Here is a 20,331-nt window from a genome sequence, read left to right as displayed (position 1 = left end):
AGTTTTCCACCCTGAACAAACTGAGAAGAGAGGTTCTACCTCAGTTTGACCTACAGAGAGGAAGGGGAGGGGTGTGGAGCTGAGAACTGATCTAGAACCTTCTGGAAGCTCAATCAGGAAAAGAACTGATAATAGAAAGAGAAGGGCCAAAAAAAAAAATGTCCTCAAGTTTAGAACCACACCCCATTGGGATTTCATATCTATGTCTGAATAACAAGTATGTCCAAAAGAGAATGACCTGGGATGCATAAGGGGAACTGGCCTGGGTGGGTGGGGACAAACGGAAGCTCAGAGCAGCACTGGGTATCTGGATGTGGGGCTCATGGAAAGAGTAACAGGGCCGGTGTATGCGTAGCCCCATTTTAAGGTCTCCCACATATAGGTAGTGTGATTCCAGGAGGCGGAGGCAGCTTTCCTTGTCCCATCTCACAGGTGAGGGTACTGAGGTCCAGAGAAGTAAAATCAGAACCCACCGTTTATAACACTGAATGTGCAATAAGTGGGAGTAAAATGAGCCACCTAGCTTGTAGATAAAGTGTGATCAGCTGATGGCAAAGCATTATGGGAGTTCTCGCCCTGAACATAAAAGCAGAGAGTGACCTGGATCAAGAAAAGAACGGGTAAGGGTCCCTCTTGGCTGCACTGTTCTAGGCTCTCAGTGTCCTGGAGCTCCACGTTGACATCAGAGAGGCCATGTTGACTCTCAGCCTGGTGCTAGTCACACCCGCCCCTGTCAGCCCCCAGGGTGTGGCCTAGAGAAGGCATCTGCTGGAAACCAGAGGTTTGCTGCAGACAGAACCAGTTCCTGCCAGCCTACCTCCTCCACGGGTAGGGTTTTGTACTCCCGGATGCTAGAAGCGTCCCGCGCTGGAGAACTCACTCTGCTTCTGAAATGATCTGAGCCAGATCGAGGGGAGAGCAGCATAACATATTACTCAGGTGGAGAAATTGAGCCCCAAGAAGGGAGGGCACTTTCTTGAAGTCTCAGACCACATCAGCAGCATGGCCAATATATAAACAATGCTGCTCCTGGCTCCGGGCTCATGTTGCTGCAGCATGCTGCTGGCCACAGCTGTCTATGCTGTGAGGGGCACTAGTCATATCTCAGACCATAGGCAGCACGTCCCTCCGAGCCTTCCTCACTGGATAAATGGTAAGAATCGGAAACATCCCCACAGACTATGTTTTGAACATATCCCCCAGCTGGTGGTACTGTTTTAGGAGGCTGTGGAATGTCTAACCATTGGGGCTTGTTTGTTGAGGTGGGTCTCTGAGGGTGAGCTTTTGAAAACCGACCCTTGGTTCTGGCTTCACTGTCGGCTTTCTGGTCCACCATGATAGGAACAACCTTCTTCCTCCACCCCCTCCCCCACCACCATGAACTGAGATTGTGGCCAGGCCTTCCCTGCCGCCATGGACAGAAGCCCTCTGAAACAACACGCCAGCATAAATCCATCCTTCCTCAAGCTGCTTCTGGTAGGCGTGATCACCGTGGGGCAAAGATAACAGAGATCCCAGGCCAGTGTCCAAGCAGCACATGCTGCTTCTGTTGAGAGTGCTCTTACCAAAGCATTTTCAGTCCCTCTTCTGGGGAAACAAAACAACACTAACTCCACTCAGCCAACTGACTTCCCTTCTCTATGTACCTGGGCAGCCATATGGGACTTGAGCACCTCATACTCCATGTCTGGGACCAGGTTTGCTAACAGGGTAAGGCCTGGAGGGACAGGCAAAGGAGATGTAAGTGTCTGTCACATGTGAGGCACCATACACACACACCGGGGTCTCGGAGCTGTCATTTGGTTTAATCAGTGTTACCCTCCTAAGAGGGCCTCTCACTTTCCAGCCCATCTTGCCCTACCCCTTCCTGTATCATTGGCTCCTCTCTGGAGTCAGGGACCCTTCCCTGCCCTCAGTCATGGTTGCAGAGCTATTCATACCCAGCCCTCCCGGGACAGCCACATCCTCATGCTGGTAACAGACCCGCTAGTCCTGGGACAGCTATGCTGTGGGGTTAAACACCTTCCCCATGAAGAGGATGTTCTGGGTGCTGGTGGAATAGATCACTGCAAAGAATGGCTGGTTGAATACAAGGACACGTTTCTTGGGCTTAGAGAAAAACATGACCGAGATAGCAGTGGATGCTGCAGCCTCCGTGCCAACTTCATTCACCTCCAGGACAGCCTTATGGAAAACCTAAGAGAGAAAACACAGGCTTCACAGCCTCTCCAAATGCACAGCAGTGACAGTTGTCACTCCTGAGCCCCTCGGTGTCCCTATGTATGTATGTCACCTCCTAGGAGGTCCGTGGCGTTATAGCTAATTTAGAGACAAGGATAATTAAAGCAAAGATCAGGCAATATCCCAAGGTGAGGAGCAAGACAGAAATTCAGACTCCTCTCCTAGGGTGTACCCCTTAATATGTCTACTCCCCACGTTTAAAATAATTCATCTCTGGATCTCCTATAAGAACACACAGATACAGGCTTCAGCCTCCTCCCTTTGCTGTTCCTATAGTGGGGTCCTCGTTCTTTGTGGCTCTGACATACCCAAGCACCAGACCCTTGGCCTGACTCAGAGGCGTCTGAGGGCATGGGCTGGCCATTGTCATATCATCTCCACTCTGAGACTGTGTCCAGCAGCTCGTGTGCCGCGGAATAGATGCTCATACCTTTGGAAGGCTGAGCACACTCAGGCTCCCAGAGACCATGCCCATTGCCCACCTCCTTCTCAGGGGGCAGAAGTCTCCCACAGAGGTCTATAGGGTCAGTGACCCTTTATTACTTACTTTGGATAACTGCAATTTCTCATCTTGGTTGATATGAGAGAAGTCAGCATGATGGGTGAACAGGTCCTGGAAGCCCAGGTAGGGCAAAATCTCATCCAGTGCGTAGGAATTTGAAATGGAGAATTTGGGAAACTGCAGTGAGACCTTTCTGTAAAAGTACCTGAAGAATCACACAAGGAGGCGCCATGTTAGATTCTCTCTCTCTCTCTCTCTCTCTCTCTCTCTCTCTCTCTCTCTCTCTCTCTCTCTCTCTCTCTCTGTGTGTGTGTGTGTGTGTGTGTGTGTGTGTGTGTGTGTGTGCTGCATGTGCACATGTGTGGCAGGCACAGGAACTCACCAGTGAGTTAGGCTGGCTGGTGCTCAAACCCCAGGGACCCACCTGTCTCCCAGGACTACAAGCACCTGCCACCACACCTGGCTCTTTAAAACTGTGAGTTCTGGGATTCAGACTCAGGTTCTCTATTGTCTGAGCCATCTCTCCAGCTCAAGACATTAACTTCCTGAAGCAGCTGGGCCCTGGTTTGTCTGAGCCTTCTCCAGAAGAAAGTGACTCTATTCCACTTGAGTGTGGCTTCCAGAAGCATCCATGAGGCAGGCAACACCTCAGCTAGGTGCTTCTAGTGGCGACAGGCCCCAGATGTCTACTTAGCTATCTAGGGGAATGATTTTTTATTGAAATATAATTACACCATTTCACCTCACCTTTTCCCTTTCTCTAACTCCTCCACTTAGTGTTAATTGTGTGTATATGATTTCGGGGCTGACCACTTGGTATTGGACAACCAATTAAGGGGCTCCTCCTCAGGGGACGACTGATTTTCCTCTGAGCATTCCTGAGTGGACTGTAGTTTATTGGGGAGTAGTTATTGCCTTTGGACACTCATCTTCCCTAGAAGCTACATTATGGGGGTGTACAGGTACCCTGAAAGACAGGTGCCAGCCACTTCATGTGGCAGACTGCCTTTGCCTCTTCGGAGGCCCCCATTTGGGTCCCCTCTGCTGTGGACTGACTACGGTTGATTCTGTCTCAGCGGATGTGAACTCCCGTCTGAATGAAGCCTCTGGCTGCTCTTTTTTTTTCTCCATGATTAGAAACACTTCCAGTCAGATCTTCAGTGTGAGGAAGAGCTAGCTGCCTTGCTTGGCGCAGCCGTGGCCGCAGCCGATCTGAACCTTCCTCAGAAGGAAAGGATTGTCTTCGCTTCACCTGAGTTTGGCTACCAGAAGCACCTCTGTGAGAGTGCTGGGTGAACTGGTCCTGGAAGCCCAGGTCAGACAAAATCTCATCCAAATGCATAAGGATTTGAAGTGGAGAAGCAGGGGAAATGCAACAAAACCTTTCTGTAAAGGTACCTGAAGGGGCAGGAGGGGCACAGTAGTTTCTCTCCCTCCCCTCTCTCTTTCTCTCTGTGTATGGAATTGGGTGAGTGGATAGAATTTTCTTAACCCTTCTTCATCAGCTTAGGCAGCGGTTCTCATATTCACTGCACAAAAATTGACCCTCAGAGGCAAAGCCTCTCTACCCAAGGCCTGTGCAATGAAAAGAACTCAAGACCCCTAACTCTAAAGTGGTTTTCTCCGATGAGAGTGGGACCCTGTACTAAGCATGATGGGAGAATCTGCTGTCTAAGATCCAAGGAGAGTCTCGAAGACAGGGCAATGGCTTCACAGAGTAGTGGTCACTCCAGTGACTGAGTTTCATGAGACGGGCCCATTTGCAAGTGGCCCTGTAGCTTGAACACCATGTGGCACCCTGATTACCTCTTCTGAAGCAAGCGGTTCCACCTTGTTAGCATGTCTGGAGATAGCATCTGCTCCACCTCCTTCATCTTGCCCTTTTGAGGAAGGATGAAAAAGGCCACAGCATCATTTTTGTAATCCATCCGCAGCACCGTGCAGGGCACATATCTGTCATCAAGATACCAGTGTTGCTGATCATCTTGCAGCATCATGGGCACCTTCACGACAGTGTTCTCATCTACGTAGAAGTCAGCGACAAAGCCTTCTGAGGATGGAAAGGGTTTCTTCCACAGACCTGAGGACATAAGGGAGACAGAGTAGCCGACTCTTCCTTCAGGGGGGGCCACCTGCAGCCACTGAAGCCCCTTCCTCATTGTTACTGTGCTCCATTCAAGCCATCTAGGAGGAATGGTTGATCTCAATCAGCAGCTTGATTCAACTGAGAATAATCTAGGAGAATGATTCTCAGCCTATGGGTCACGACCTCCTTGGCAAACTCCTACGTCCAAAAATATTTACATGATGATTCGTAATAGTAACAAAATTACAGTTATAAAGTAGCAACAAAAATAATTGTATGGTTGGGGGTCACCACATGAGGAATTGTATTAAAGGGTCGCAGCATTAGGAGGGTTGAGAACCACTGAACTAGAGAGATGGAACAGCACTTAAGAGCACCTGCTGCTTTTCCAGAGGACTAGAGTTTGACTCCCAGCACCTACTTGGTGGCTCACAACCAGATGTAACTCCAGCTCCAAGTGATCTGATGCCTCTGGCTATGGCCAGCATCTATACTTACATGCACAAACCCACAGACAGACATACAACTAAACAAGCAAACAACAGCAGCAGCAACAACAACAAAAATCCAAAAAAATGAATCTTTAAAAGGAAGTTGTTTTTGAGTGGTCAGTTATGTCACTGTGACACACAGGCGTGATGGCTAATTTGCCTGGGTTATTGTCTGGGAATTTGAGATTTGGAGCCATGGAGATCGCTTATGGGGTAGAGGTACAACCACCAAGTCTCATGACTTGAGTGTGATCTTAGGACACACATGATGAAAGGAGAGAACCAACTCCTGTGAGATGTTCTCTGACTTCCACGTGTGTGCTGTGGCATGCATGCACTCCTCCTTTCAAAATAAACACGAAAAGCTGAGTTTGTGGCTCAGAGGTTAAGAGCACTGACTGCTCTTCCAGAGGTCCTGAGTTCAATTCCCAGCACCCACATGGTGGCTCACAACCAACTGTAGGGACACATGGACAAAGAAAGAAAGAAAGAAAGAAAGAAAGAAAGAAAGAAAGAAAGAAAGAAAGAAAGAGAGAGAGAGAGAGAGAGAGAGAGAGAGAGAGAGAGAGAGAGAGAGGAAGGAAGGAAGGAAGGAAGGAAGGAAGGAAGGAAGGAAGGAAGGAAGGAAGGAAGGAAGGAAGGAAGAAAGAAAGAAAGGAAGAAAGAAAAGTGGACTGAGCTCCATTGAGCTCTGGAGGTCTCCACACGAAGATGAGACCATGGAAAGAGCTGGAGGTCCCTGGGTGCTGCATCCCACCCTCACCCATCTCCGAGCAGGAGCGTATGCTGGCACCTTGAAAGCTCACCTTGGAAGAAGATGTAATTCACCAGAACCATCCTTTCATTAGGGCTCAGGCCACTGACCAAATCCCTGATCTTTCCATGAGTTTTCTCCTTGACGTAGTTGTTGATGAGCCGGGTCGTAGCCTCCGTGTCTCTGAAGTTACTGAGTAAGACCTTGCTGTCGTAGGAGGCTTTGGTGGCACTGACAAAGTCGGAGAGGAGCTGCAGGTCCTGGCTCAGGATCAGCACATTGCCTACCTTGATGCTCGGCTCGGTGGAGGTGGAGGGATGACTTAGCCTATGCTGCACCAACCTGAAGCCCTCATGGATTTCGGGCAGTGACAGCTTCGTGAGGTTAAAGCCCAGGCCTTCAAGGATCTGAGTCTGGGTGTCCCCACCAGCCCCCGTGGACAGCATGGCCAAGGCGAAGGAGATGCTGAGCGGGGAGAAGAAAATGTTCTGTCTAGTGTTTTGGGATGCTATCAGGTGGTAGAGGCGGAAGGCAAAGTTGGCATTGCCGGAGGCAATCTGGTAGCTGGAGATGTTCGACTGTGAGAACTCTGTATAGGTTTGGTTGGGTGAGAACTCTGTATAGGTTTGGTTGGATGTGTCCTGGGATGCTTGGACTAGCTGGCTGTGAGAAAGCAGCAGGAGTCCAGCCAGAAGAAGGGGCAGGCGGTGAGTGCAATGCATACCGGAGCTCTCAGATCTGCAGAGAAAATGACACCCCACCCCCACAGACATTCCAGCAACAGACAGGACCCCTGCTGAGCTAACTGTGGCAGCCTTGGCCTCAGGGGTGGGGAGAGTCAATCTTTAGGTAGGGAGTTTTAGGGGATAACACCTATGCTTGTGGGGGATGGTCCTGTAGATGACATTACATCACTTGTACATGTAAATATCCATTTAAATTGCTCTTTGTTTGCTAATTTCTCCTTTGGAAACCATCAAGGGAGTGGTTTAAGCTAGTCAGAGCTGTCCATTCCCTCTTTTACTGACCTAGAATTAACCTCACACGGAAGCTCAATTCTGTGATTTTCCAAATCAAAATCCAAAGATTTTCCTGCGAGGCATCTTTGAACACACAATATATGATTCCTTCTACATGCGACAACAGGTCTTTCCAATAAGAAGATGCCTAAATGTCTCCAGAGTGTTCAGGAGCTAGCCCAACCACTCCTGCTATTTTCTAATAAAACCCCTCTGCTCGCCTTTTTCTCTATGTTTATGGGATAGAGGCTTGTGCTCAGTACTGTCAGTGGAAGGCAAGTGAATGCCAGTACCCACCATGTGTGGGGTGGCAACACTACCATTTGGTGCCACAGCTTTAGATTCACAGGTCACACGCCTATGCCCCCATCTCATTTCATTTATTTATTTATTTATTTATTTATTTATTTATTACACTCATGATATTCATTACTTACACTCATAATATTAATTACATTTGTGGTATTCATTGATTACATTCGAAGTATTCATTCAATAATTATATTTGTGATATTCATTAATTACATTAATTGTATTGATTTAGTACATTCATGATATTATGTCCTGATACCACTGTTCATTTGTGGGGCTTTTCCATCACACAAAACAGAGATTCTGTACTTAGGAAATCATTGCTCTATATTCCTTTCTTCTCCATCTTGAGATAACGTCTAATCTGTCTGTCCCTATGAATGAGTATGTTCTATACTAATACCATTCTATAGTATTTGTCCTTTATTTTTTAATGCCCATCTCATTTTATTTGCCACCTCTGTGAGCTTGCCTAGATTCAGGAGGAAAGGAAGGCTCCAACCCCGACTTGCAAACCCAGCGGGAGCTAGACTTCCTCTCGGCCAGGCACTGCCTCCTCTACCCTGCTCTTTCCCGGGGACTATCTCAGTCATCCTGGGAGAGGACAGTGGAGGTGTGAGCACCACCTTTGCCACTGTCCCTGTGCTGCCAGTCTACAGGCCACTGTCCTTCACTTCCTGTGCTTCTCTCCCAGGTGGAGATAGGAACGGCTGTCTTCCTCTCATGTCCCATCCGGAAGAGGAAAGCAATGTCAGTGACTTTGCCTATAGTTACAATGGCGAGACCGATTCCCTTCTTACAATGGACTTGACCTGCCCCCAACAGGCGATTCCGTTTTCTACACTGAATCTACCCTTGTTCCACCCAATGGTCCTACCACTGTTAGGTTCTTAGCTAAAAGCCCTCTGACCACCCTGCTCATCTCTCTGGCCTTCTGCCCCCTCCCCCACCCTCTCCCCCACATACACACTTCCCACAGCATGTCCTGAGAGTTTCTCTTTGGACCACTTATCTCCTACACACAAGAATCCTTGTTTTTGCCTCCATGTTTCTCCCTCAGACTAGGGTTGCGAAACTTCTCACAAAGGGCCAGATAGTGTCCTCCATGGCTTTGCAACCCAGTCTCTTCAGCCGTGATTCACTCTGCCCTGGACACTGGGAAGCAACAGCGGGCAAGGCAAGCATTTTTGGCAAAACTCTAGGTGTGGGCTCTGTGGTCTGGAGTTCAAATAACCTTAGAGTGTCACAAAGCACTGTCTACCTGTTTTTTCTTCTCTTGTACTAGGAATTGACCTTTGGGCTTCATGTACCCTAGGCAAATGTCATACCATTACGTTTTAGGTCTAGTATCCCTAGCCATTTTTTCACGTGAGCTTGTGTGCACGTAAGAGACAAAAGGGTGCTGAATCACCCAGAACTAGAGTTACAGGTGGGCTGTCTGACGTGGGTGCTAGGGACAGAACCCAGGTCCCATGGCAAGAGCAGAGTGATCTTGACTTTTGAGACATCTCCCCAGCCCCCCTCCCCTCCACGGTACATTTGTTAGCACAGCGTGGGAACACGGGGGGGGGGGGGGGGGGGGGGTAGTAAAAGACCCGCCTGACTTCCTCCTGTTTTGTTTTGAGATGCTATCTCACTAAGTTGTCTAGGGCAGAGTCCTGAGTAGCAGGGATTACAGTCTGGGGTCACCACACTCAGCGACATGGCTCAATGATCATTTTTACAGTTATATGTAACTTCAATTTTCAAATCATAACTTTCATCTTGGTATTCTACATCTTGCATTCTTCCCTTGGAGAGTGCGCCACACTTGACACTTGAACTGTACTTCGCTGACCTTGGACACAACCGCAACAGTAGCTCTCTCTACCTGGCTTTTCATCCTGGGAGGGAGGATTCAATAACACATCTGGCTTCCTAGACTCTCCCTTCCCTACATAGCTTCCTGAATCCCAGCGCTAGGACCATGTACTTTTCTGTGGCTTTAAGTGAATTACCCAGAATGCCCTCCAGTATGTCAACAGCACCTGCCCTGGGAGCTTCGGAAGACCAAGATTTGGCTGATACTTGCCCTGAGTTAGCTGTGTGGAAATTTTAGGGGCTTGAGTACCAGCAGCCTAGCAGGGGAGCAGGGGCCCTGGACACAGGCACACCAGGGTTTCCATCCAGCCTCGGCATTTCTAGCACGTAGGGAGGGTGACCAGCTGTCCAGCTGGCCCCAGACTGCCCTGGCTTTAGCTCTGAAGTCCAGTGACCTAGGTAGAGCTTTTGGTCTGGGGCAAACCAGGATGGCAAGTCACCCTCTTTTGACATTGTTCCCCTTATCCCTGGGTTACTCACGAGACACAATCCGTCCTGGAGTGGCCTGGGGTGGCTATCTGAGCTGCAGAGTGGCTTGGGGCACTCAGGAAGAAAAAGTCCTCTGCTCCCAACCCGCTGCCTCCAAATCAACTAATGATTAATGAAGAGGACGATGGGTACAACACAGATTCCTCACCGGAAGTGAGCCAGTCTCCTCTAGGACAACACCCCTCTACCCTCCCAGGGGAATCTAGTTTGTCTCTTTGGGTTTGCGCAATGAGTAGAGGTTTTCCTAGGAAAGACCTTGAGAGAATCTGGTCTTCACCTGGCCTTCCATGTGCTTCATGAATTATAAACCCACCTTTTCCGGGCTTCAGCTGGCTGACTCCCACCTCAAAAATAAAGGATCACACTAGAACATGGGCAGCGAACATCATGAGCCACATGAGAACATTCTCAGTGTCACTGTGAGGAATGGTGGGCATGTGTCCCTGGAGAGAGCCAGTTCTCATAGGTCAGACGCCATCAATTGAGCGTGAGAGACTGCCCAGGGCCTCCCGGTTCCAGCCCCACTGTAGTTTGTGAGACTGGACCCCCTGAGATGTTATATGTGGGGCCCTAAGGACAGTACATCTAGTACAACCGATGAGATCTGTGTAATGGGGGTAGGTCAAGTGCAGCCCTGGGCTGGCAGCAGGGGTCCAGCACATGAACACCAGGATAAGGCGAGAAGTGTGTCTCGCTGATGTTTTTCCTATTGCTCACCTCCCCACTCCCCCAAGGAGGGCGTTTCTTATCAGACAAAGGGGACACAAAAACCAAGAAGCTGTCAACTCAGACACCAGTCAGGCCCCACCCTGTGCCCCAAGATTGGAGCAGTGTCTTTCCTGGCACCTGCCACATCTCTTTCTCTTAGGACACACAGCATGTCCCCACTGTGAGCACACATTGGCTGCCCTTTGGCTCCTGACGCCTGCCTCTGGCATCGGGGTTTGGGGGTGGGGTGGGGGCAATGAGTCATGAAGGAGCTTCCAATGTGGGCCTGATAGCTGTTTCATCAGCTCATAGTAAGCACTTGGGGATCAGTTCAATGACTCAGCCTCAGGGGTGGGGTGACTCTTGCACCCTCAGGTGAGCCTAGAACTTATCCTGGGTCTTTGTGTGAAAAGGGAGATTTGAGGTACGGGAAGCTCACCTGGCTCTCCACACTTCTTAGTTTTTAATTAATTAATTAATTAGGGGATCAAAGGACAACTCTGTGGAGTCAGTTATCTCTCCACCCTAATGAGGGTTCCAGGGAATGAGGGTTCCAGGGAATGAGGGTTCCAGGGAATGAGGGTTCCAGGGAATGAGGGTTCCAGGGAATGAGGGTTCCAGGAAATGAGGGTTCCAGGAAATGAGGGTTCCAGGGATCAAACTCGGGTCTCTGGGCTCACACAGCAAGCACCTCTGTAGCAGGAATCTTAAAAGTTCTTATCAATAAAATCAGACCTGAGGCCAGTTATTGGGGTGAATGCTGGAAGATCAGAGATGCAGAACAAGCCACAGCTAACCTCACCTGGCCAACTTCTCAGCTGATCTTGTTTCCTCAGACTGGAAACCTCTGTGTCCTCATATCCGAATGGCTCTCAGCTGAACGGCTGCTCAAAACCTAAAAGCTTAACCAGCCAAATGCTTAACCAGGCCAAATGCTTCTAGCTTCTGGTCCTCACGCCTTATATACCCTTCTGCTTTCTGCCTCACTCCCCGGGGATTAAAGGCAAGAGTCACCATGCTTGGCTGTATCCTTGAACAGATGGATTTCTGCCTCTGGAATGCTAGGATTAAAGGCACGTGCTATCACTGCCTATCCTAAGTATCTAGTGGCTGTTCTGTTCTCTGACCCCAGATAAGTTTATTAGGGTGCACAATATTTTGGGGAACACAATACTACCACACACCTCTACCTGCTGAGCCCTCTTGCAGGCCCCTTTGCTCTTCCTACAGAAAGGGATAGAAGTTGCCAAGCCTGGACACAGAGAAGATAGATCCCTGGCCTCACCACAGAAGGCCCATCCTCTGCAAGCAGAGCCTTCCCTGCAGAGTCAGGGAAGAGAAGCCTTCTGCAACAGGCTGCCTGCCCTCCTGCATTTGGCACCTGAGAATTCTCAGTATTGAGGGGAAGGAAGTTGTGTGTTCTGCTTGACAGAAACAGCGAGTTGAGCAAGCGCCGTCCTGAAACGGAACCCTGCCCTGTGCTTACGCTGGCACGTGGCACCGGGTTAGATCACAGGCTCTGGAGCCGGCTCTATGGAGCAGCAGTTCCTGAGGAAGGAGCTTGAGAGCTTGCAGGGTGGGAATGAAGTGCCAAACACAAGAGGAGCAGAGTGGTGGGAGAGCCATGAGAGTGCCGTGGCTCTGGTCTTGCCGGCAGTGGGCTCGTGTGGCTGCTCTCCTTAGGTGTGGCTGATGCTCCATGCTGAAGAAAGGGCACAGCTGGGACGCATGGCAAGTCAGTAGCTAAGACAGCTGGACCAGACATCCAAGGAAAGCTAGGGAGACTAGAGAAGACACAGCCGCAGCTTCACTAGAAGCTATAGCTCCTGTTGTCATGGAAACCTTCTGACTAAGATAGATGGATGGATAGATAGATAGATAGATAGATAGATAGATAGATAGATAGATAGATAGATAGATAGATAGATAGATAGATAGATAGATAGATGGATGGATAAATAAATAAATAAGTAAATGAATGAATGAATAAGTAAATGAATGCATAAATAAATGAATGAATGAATAAACAAACAAACAAGCAAACAAAAAGAGCCATAGTCCCTCTTCCTCACACTGCAGCACTATGGAACACTGGACAGAGACAGGACAGGCTGGGAGAGAAAAAAAACAGGCCACCAGCCTCCCACGGGTGTATGAGTGGGAAGCCAGGGAACAGATAAGCTGGGCATTCCATGTCAGCTGGAATAATGGGCCTCACCCCAGAGGTGGCGAGGTCAGCTGTCCCTGAAGGTACTTTGACCGTATTAGGTTTACAAGTCAAACAAACCACCCAAAGAATGGCACGCAGCTCATAGGGCAGGCTCCGTGGGCAGGAGCAGCGACTGCAACAGCCTTTGTGGAAGGCAAGATGTGTTCTCAGCCAAGCGGGCTAGCACCACCTGACAGCCTCCCTGCCCTTGTCAGACCAGCCCCAGCACCAGGGGTCCTGGCAGCCCTGAGAGTATAGTGAGACTCCTCTGAAGGGACTTGAGCAGGAAGCCTGGCAGCGGGAAGATGGATACTCCCCAGCCTCCAAGTCTGAGAGCCTGGCTCAGAGGACCCAAGGGAAGGTGTCAGGAGGCCGAGGTTTCAAATGTACATTTATCATGGATCTCTCTCTCTCTCTCTCTCTCTCTCTCTCTCTCTCTCTCTCTCTCTCTCTCTCTCTCCCTCCCTCCCTCCCTCCCTCCCTCCCTCCCTTCCTCCTTCCATAAAAGCACCTTTTTTGACAACTGGGAGGAGACCATCAGGATCAGGCCTGTTGACATGATATTCTCTCCTAGAAGAAGACAGTGGGAGGGTCACTGGAGGCTTGCCTGAGATCCTGGCCTTGCTATCCTGCACTTCAGTCAGTTGCAAGCTTCTACCCTTGCTGCACGGGACTTCGTGGTCTCCAGCAGTGACCCCCTCCAGTCAACTGAAGGGGGCGCTCTGCTCCCTCTGTGCAGCTACGGGGAAGCTGCCATCCGCGCACATGTCTGCTTTACATTTCCCCAGAAAAAAAAAAAGAGTCCCCACAATACTGTCTCAGAGCCGGGTTGTTGCAATGACGATAAGGCAATCGCAGGAGCTCGTGGAAACCATATTGTATGCTTCCTGGGGGGATCTGAACTCAGCTCCTCACTGCCCAGAATTCGGCGAGTGCCAGGGCTGTGTTCCTGCGAGGCGAAGTGTGCTGTAAATCTTTATGGGAAGTATGAACTCTGTGTACCACTGGATTGGACAGGAACGCTTTTGGCGTATCTGCTCCTTGTGTGTTTGTGTATTTGTTTAGAAACTGCAAGTTCACCTGACAGATGGACATCATTCATCAGCACATGTGGAAAAAGGATGTCAGAGGAGGAAGGAGCTATCGCAGACTGGGGGAGGCCAGCTCCCGGAATTGCTCCAAGGTCGTGAATAGAAGACCTCAGAGTAGCTAGGGGTTAGGAATAAATTCTTTTCTATCTAGAGGCTAGACTTTTTTTTTTTAATCTGAGGGTATTTAAAAATAAGTTTCTATCTATCTGATGGGTAAAATAAGGAAACACACATGCTTTCTGATAGTAACTTACTCTTTTACTTCATCTAGAAAAATCTTTCTCTGAAAATCTCTCTGTCTACATAAATACATTCCACATTGTTACATTCTCCGTAAACTCCCCATATACCTCTTTTGCACAGTTACATCTACGTATTTCTTCTCTCTGTTCTCTTACATTCCTTCACATATTATTACATCATGTATTCACTCTTTACTCACTCATTCTCACATTTATTCACTCTCTCATCTTATTCTCATTCTTCTTCTCTGCCCAGCTTTAAACAATTATGTGTTACATTTTCTCTCTGCCCATTTAGCTACCTCCCTCACTCAGCACGCACACCTACACACACTCACACGTTCACTCCTACCCTTTGCCCAGCTCTTAAACTGCTCCTTCATATAATTTACCCTCATTCATTCTCTCACATTTATTTCACCTCCCCTAACTCTTCTTCTTCATCTCTCACTCAGCACACACACACACACACACACACACACACACACACACACACACACACTTCACTCACATTCTTCAGCAGCTCTCACATTGCTTTACACAGCCATCTCTCTCCATACCACATCTGCTCTCTCACAGCCAAACTCTGGACAATTATAAGTCATATTTTCAGGACCCTACTCATTCTCATAACACAAGATAAGTCACATAGTTTCTCTTAGGCTAGTAATGTCACACTGACTCATGCATGTAGCTCTCAGTTGGTGAGAGATCCCAGACAGTAATTGGCTGAATCTTGAGCAGTCAGGGTATGTGCAGAAAGAGAATTACTTCAGGGAGCTATATCTCAGTGTAAACAGTCTGGCCTTGATTTAGCAATAAACAACACTTGGGAATTAATCTTTATGTATTTTCTGCGGGGACAGCTAGTCTGTTTTAAATCTTCTCTGAAGTCCAAAGTTAGCTGTCCATGTAAAAGGCCGTCTTTATGACTGAGAATCCTATGCCAGCCTGAATAATGTAAAACATCCTAATATTATTTCTATACATCAAAATTATAAGCCTAAGCACACATCATCTTCCTAAACATCCACAGCTATATGTGTGCCAAATAAGTGTAAGGCATACCACCGAAAGGCTGTGGAAAGAACCCCACAGCTGTTTTTATTAGAGACATAGCAGTGACCCCCTAGAAAGTTATAGACAGAAAACAACCAGTCATTCATAGTCAATAACCCCACGGCTTTGCCAAGTGGGGCCCCCCAGCAGGGAATCATGTGTCTGATGGGTCAACCTGTTAAACACTAGTTGTCACTGCTGTACATTCCCATAGCCCCTGGGTCGGTACCTAAACATCACATCCGGTGTCAGCAGTCACCTAGATACAGCAGGTGCTACCGACCCTGATACTGTGCAGACAACGGCTTTGTTGCTGTCATGGAAACTGCATTCTCCTGGCCACCTTAGATGGGACTCCACTCCTGCTGCAAGGTATAGATGAAACCCCACTCTAGTGTACCCAACCCAAAGACAACTCCAGAAGCAACCTCCATCCTTCAAGGAAGTCAGACATTTAGATTTTAAAAAATTAGCTATCCCAGTTTCTAATCATAGGCCCCTAATTCCAATGACTTAACCACTGTGTATGCCAGACAGTGCTGGTTTGAATGGGTTTGGCTAGGAGAACATGAAGTTCTTCTCTCTCAGATATGTACTCTGTGTGTGGGACAATCCAAATGAAATCGGAGAGGATCAGGGCAGCTATTTACAAAGGAGAAAGTTGGTGAACTTACCCTATGTAAATTCAAGACTCACTCAGGGCACATCAAACAGCCACATCCAAAAGCATGGGGTGAGGGTTGGGGTGGGGAAAGGCTGAGCGCACAGAGGGCGTGTTAACAAGCTACAAGGTACGGCAGCACCAGTTGCTTCTGAGCGTCCATCCAGGAGACCATGGTCAAAAGACTTATTCTCACTATTCGTGCAGGAAATGGATGTCATGCCCCTGAGAGTCAGCCTCTCTCCCTTCACTGCCATCACTATGTGTAAGGAAGCCTGCAGCTTTCCAAGCAGGACCACACTAGCCCCCAAGCCTGTGTTCTTCTCTGACTTGACTCTTGTGCTGAGCACACACACACACGCACACGCACACGCACACGCACACACACACACACACACACACACACACACACACACACGGACCTCACATTCGTATTTTCCCGTCCATTTGGAGGTCCATCTTCTAGACAGCAATTTGCATGTGAGGGATTGCAGACCGCAAGACAGAAAGAGGATGGCGTCCAGCAGGGGGCAGCAGCGTGCTTTTGGGCTCTCTGCCGAAGCCGGTCTCTCCCTGTGTCTTTCCTGACTTAATCTCAAAATCTCACAAAGTTGCTGGGCCTGAGTGGCTCCTGAAAGCCACGAGTAAACGGTTTTCAAGATGACCTTTGTAACTTGGGGACTTCTCTGGTTTCTACAGTTGGGGAGAAACATTATAGGCTTCTCATAAGGAGAAACCAGTGGTGCTGTTGAATGTCTGGGATGCAGAGGATAGTTATCTCTTATGGTAAAAATGATCCAGATGTTGGCAAAGCCCAGGCTGGGAAATCTGTGTTCACAGATGGGTAAACTGAGAACACAAAACGCAGCTTTACTGTGTGCTGTTCCCCAGTCTGGCCACATGGTGTGACTGTGGGCCAGGGAGAAGGGCTTTATGATTTCTCTGCATACCATGCTGTAAGTAGAAAGCCTTGTGAGGGAGCCTTCCTGTTACAGGCTGCCTTTTGTTTCAATCCTGCTGTGTGGCAGCCACAGGAGTGAGAAAAACAGGGTGAAGGAATGGCCTGGGCTGAGAGAGAAAGAGGCAGGGGAGAAGGTTAAAGCAGGGCAGACGCCCATGGGCTATTCCCAAGATGTGTGACTTCTCCCTCCACCTCCTTCATCCCTCACCCAGTAGGAGACTCTGGGGGGGCCAGGATGCAAGCTCCGTGGGCTTGGGGATAGTTATAGCCATAAAGGTTCTCACACACATCAAGTGTTCAGATGTAGCTGACAACTTTAGAACTGATAGTATTATGAAGTCTTAAATATGTCACAGATCTCCCCAGGAAGAAACTCATGCTTGGTTCTGTAAAACCAGTCAAGAGACTAGGGCTGGGGAAGTCATGGGCCCTAGAGGGGACCCTGCTACCATTGTTTTGCTAAAGGGCATGTTGTCAAACTGTCCCGGATACCATGGTTATGGCCACAGATAAGAGCAGGGCACAATCTTCATCGGAGAAACCTCCTACTGTATCGGGAAGCCGTTGATGTAGAAACGTAAGTGACAGAGGATGCTTGGTGATAACTTGGACATCTATCACCCTCCCCCAGGCTCTGGGAACACTGAGGAAGAGAAGGTGTAAGGGATATAAGAACCCAAGGATGAGGAGACAGGCAGCAAAAGTGTTCCTGATCTTGGTGCAGCCATCACACTCATATCTGCACAAGACCTGCCTACGACTGGACCCCTCAACATCTCACCAAGGATAGGGAAGGAGTTATAGGGACTATTGGCAATTAATAGTTATTAGGAGGTGGGGTGTCATTTTCTTCAGTGATGTAGCCGCTGGCAAGTGGTCCTTGGTTCCAGCAAAGACCTCTCACCCACGCTCAGCAAGAAACTCTAATTAAGCCAGCATGGTGGTGCACACCTTTAATGCCAGCATTCAGGAGCCAGAGACAGGGGGATCTCTGGGTTTGAGGCCAGCCAGGTCTACAGAGTGAGTTCCAGGACAGCCAGGGCTACTCAGAGAAACCCTGTCTCAAGGAAACAAAATCCAAAAATGAAAACAATAAAAATAAAAGAAACTCTAGTCAAACTCAGAAGGTCATCACATCGCACAGAAGAAGACATGAAAATATGGATGAGGGACTCTCGTTGAGAAGAATCCCATCCAGAGAGAAAAAGGAATGAGAAGGAAAACAGGGAATGAAAAGACTACACTTCATTATGTAAATGTATGAAGCCTTCAAACAATTAAAATAAACAAATGAACACATAGAGGAATGGCATTGCTAATTTGGAGGTCTCAACCTAATGCCCCACCTCCCGTTCCCCTGGGCACAGTTTCTAGTCTTATCAAAATCGTATCGTGGGCCTCAAAGGCTGGGGCCCGGGCTTCCTTCTTACAGACAAAGAAAGCCATGAAGCAGGGTAGTGGGGACACTCAGCTGACAGGTGGTGACACTGGAGGAATGTGAGCTGTTTTCCATCCCAAAGCCTGGGCTCTGAATTCTAGCCCCGCTTTCCCAAGAAAGAAAGTGGGTACCATGGGCTGTTTGAGTGACACAAAGTCCTTGGGTGACACACATTCATGTCCCCAGCTTCTGCCCAGGGTCATCCATCCCACCACTTTCATTCCCAGAGATGGTGAAAGAGTTGACAGACCATGCCTTGCCTAGACTGACTCCATGACTCCATGCTGCCAGCAAAGATTGGAGAAAAGGGAACCAGAGATTGTGGACCATCAACCCTCTGTGTGTTCCCCTTCGGATCTTCTGCTTAGCATGCCTCTAGAGGGCCAAGGCAGAAATACCTCCGTGTCCCAAGGTCATGCTTTATGGCATGCACATGTCATGTCCTCCTCCATATAAATACTTCTTGTAATACTAGTTTTTTTCTTTTATCTGATCTTCATGTTCTGTGTTCCTAGATCAATGGTGATTTCTGTGATACAGGAAAGGGGGGTTAAGGCAGTTATGCAGCTCATAGGAAAGAACCTGCAGCCTAGGGAAGCTTTTCGGGCTTGGATAAACTGTACCAAATGTGTGGTCAACTATAGCACATGGTATGATGTGTATCAACACACTGGACTCAAATTGATGAATGATGAATAATTCAGTTTCTGAGGATATTCCAAGGGCATTGTGTAATACTTGAGACCCTAAGGGGTATTGGCTGAAGACTGTGGACGGAGTAACACATGGATGGGATGACAAACCAAAAGTGTGGGAACCTAGAATAGGAGGAGAATAGTGGCCTCCACCAAGAAAGGGAGATGGCAACTTTAATCCAGATATTTTTCATTCCTACTGAAGGAGTGTGAAGACAATGTGGCAATGGTTGGAGTGATTGCTGCAAGTTTTATTGGGTTCCTAAATTAAAAAGAGCTGCCAGAAAAGGTGAGCTTCCTTTCATGGAAGCTCTAAAAATTGAATCAAGCCATGTGGCAAGGTATAGATTTATGGAAATGGATTAATTTAAGCTATAAGAACAGTTAGCAAGAAGCCTGCCACGGCCATACAGTTTGAAGCAATATAAGTCTCTGTGTTTACTTGGTTGGGTCTGAGCGGCTGTGGGACTGGCGGGTGACAGAGATTTGTCCTGACTGTGGGCCAGGCAGGAAAACTCTAGCTACACACTCCTGCCTGGCACTGTTTTAGGGCCTAGAAGAGGTGATGCTAGTGTGTGCGGGAGACAGACAGCAGGCAGCTGCTAAGCAACAAGCTCTAAGGAGGTACCTTGCAGGACCCCAGTGGAGAAAGGACCAGTGCTTGTTGAAGGTCACAGTGGGAGGTCCCCGGAGCTGGCATTTGGGTTGAAGCCAGAGGAAGCAGAGGTGCAAGCCTGAGATGCTCAGGTGGTAGCTGGTTAAAGGCTGTGGTACAGGCAGTGTTTCTCCACAGTGGGTCTGTCACCCTGGCTGCCTCAGAGACCAGCTAATGAACACTTCATAGCTGGATGTGCATATGGGTTCCACCTTCCGAATCACTACATGTTCTTTTTACCACAGATCACTCCACATTGCTTCAGTGGGGCTCCGCGTAGACTTAAGCTTGAGTGAACGGCTATGCTGTAAGATCAACTCCAGCAATCAGGGTGTTGGAGAGTGTCATGTGACTTTTCCTGGGGAGATGTGAACAAATGTGTATTCACCTCAGATAGGGCATTAGCAACAGACCAAAGAAATGACCCAACTCAAGTCCAGCTTGGTGACTGGGGTCATTTACAGGACCACGAGTGACTTGAAGACAGCTGTATCACTGAAAAGTTCACCCCAGCTCGGGTGACGGCTTAGGAAAGCTGCATCCTGGGAGCTTCCTGCACAACTTGTAGGCAGCTCCACTGAAGAGTCTTCCCGCCCCAACAATTATTTATTGCCTCCATTTCCTTGTCTCAGAACCTCATGACTCTTAGTTCTTTAGCTCCCTGAGTCTTATAAGCTCCCCTCCTCCCTCCATTAGGAAATGTTTCAATTCTGAGTAAGTGATTACAGAACAGATGCCAACGGAGAGGAGATGGCTCCTTGGGAAGAATAGAATACTAGGATGTGATTAAGGTGAAGGTAAGGGCATGGCAGATCTTAGGGAGGAGATGTGTACCTCACTCGCACAAGAGCTATGAAG

At 48.5% G+C, this 20,331-nt stretch overlaps 1 protein-coding gene across 1 annotated transcript; it reads right to left on the bottom strand.

The window, feature by feature from the left end:
- Window positions 1-1,784: 1,784 nt before the first annotated feature.
- Window positions 1,785-9,932, bottom strand: Serpina4 (serpin family A member 4). The gene is made up of 5 exons (XM_006990924.4): window positions 9,746-9,932; window positions 6,127-6,812; window positions 4,550-4,823; window positions 2,789-2,948; window positions 1,785-2,196 (listed from the first exon to the last, which is right to left on the bottom strand). The coding sequence occupies exons 2-5, from the start codon at window positions 6,794-6,796 to the stop codon at window positions 2,002-2,004; spliced, it is 1,299 nt and encodes a 432-aa protein (XP_006990986.1). The 5' UTR covers window positions 6,797-6,812; window positions 9,746-9,932; the 3' UTR covers window positions 1,785-2,001.
- Between the last annotated feature and the right edge of the window lie 10,399 nt (window positions 9,933-20,331).

This window comes from Peromyscus maniculatus, chromosome 14 (assembly GCF_049852395.1).
Source record: "Peromyscus maniculatus bairdii isolate BWxNUB_F1_BW_parent chromosome 14, HU_Pman_BW_mat_3.1, whole genome shotgun sequence".
In the NCBI taxonomy this organism is placed as follows: Eukaryota; Metazoa; Chordata; class Mammalia; order Rodentia; family Cricetidae; genus Peromyscus; species Peromyscus maniculatus.
The sequence above is the reverse complement of the archived record's forward strand: the minus strand, read 5'-3'. Positions and strand labels throughout refer to the sequence as shown.

Coding starts and splice junctions, on each gene's coding strand:
- Serpina4 (XM_006990924.4), bottom strand. CDS start 6,796: ATGCATTGCACTCACCGCCTGCCCCTTCTTCTGGCTGGACTCCTGCTG. Junction 4,824..6,126: donor GAATTACATCTTCTTCCAAG/GTGAGCTTTCAA, acceptor TTATGTCCTCAG/GTCTGTGGAAGAAACCCTTT. Junction 2,197..2,788: donor AGAAATTGCAGTTATCCAAA/GTAAGTAATAAA, acceptor TTTCTCTCTTAG/GTTTTCCATAAGGCTGTCCT.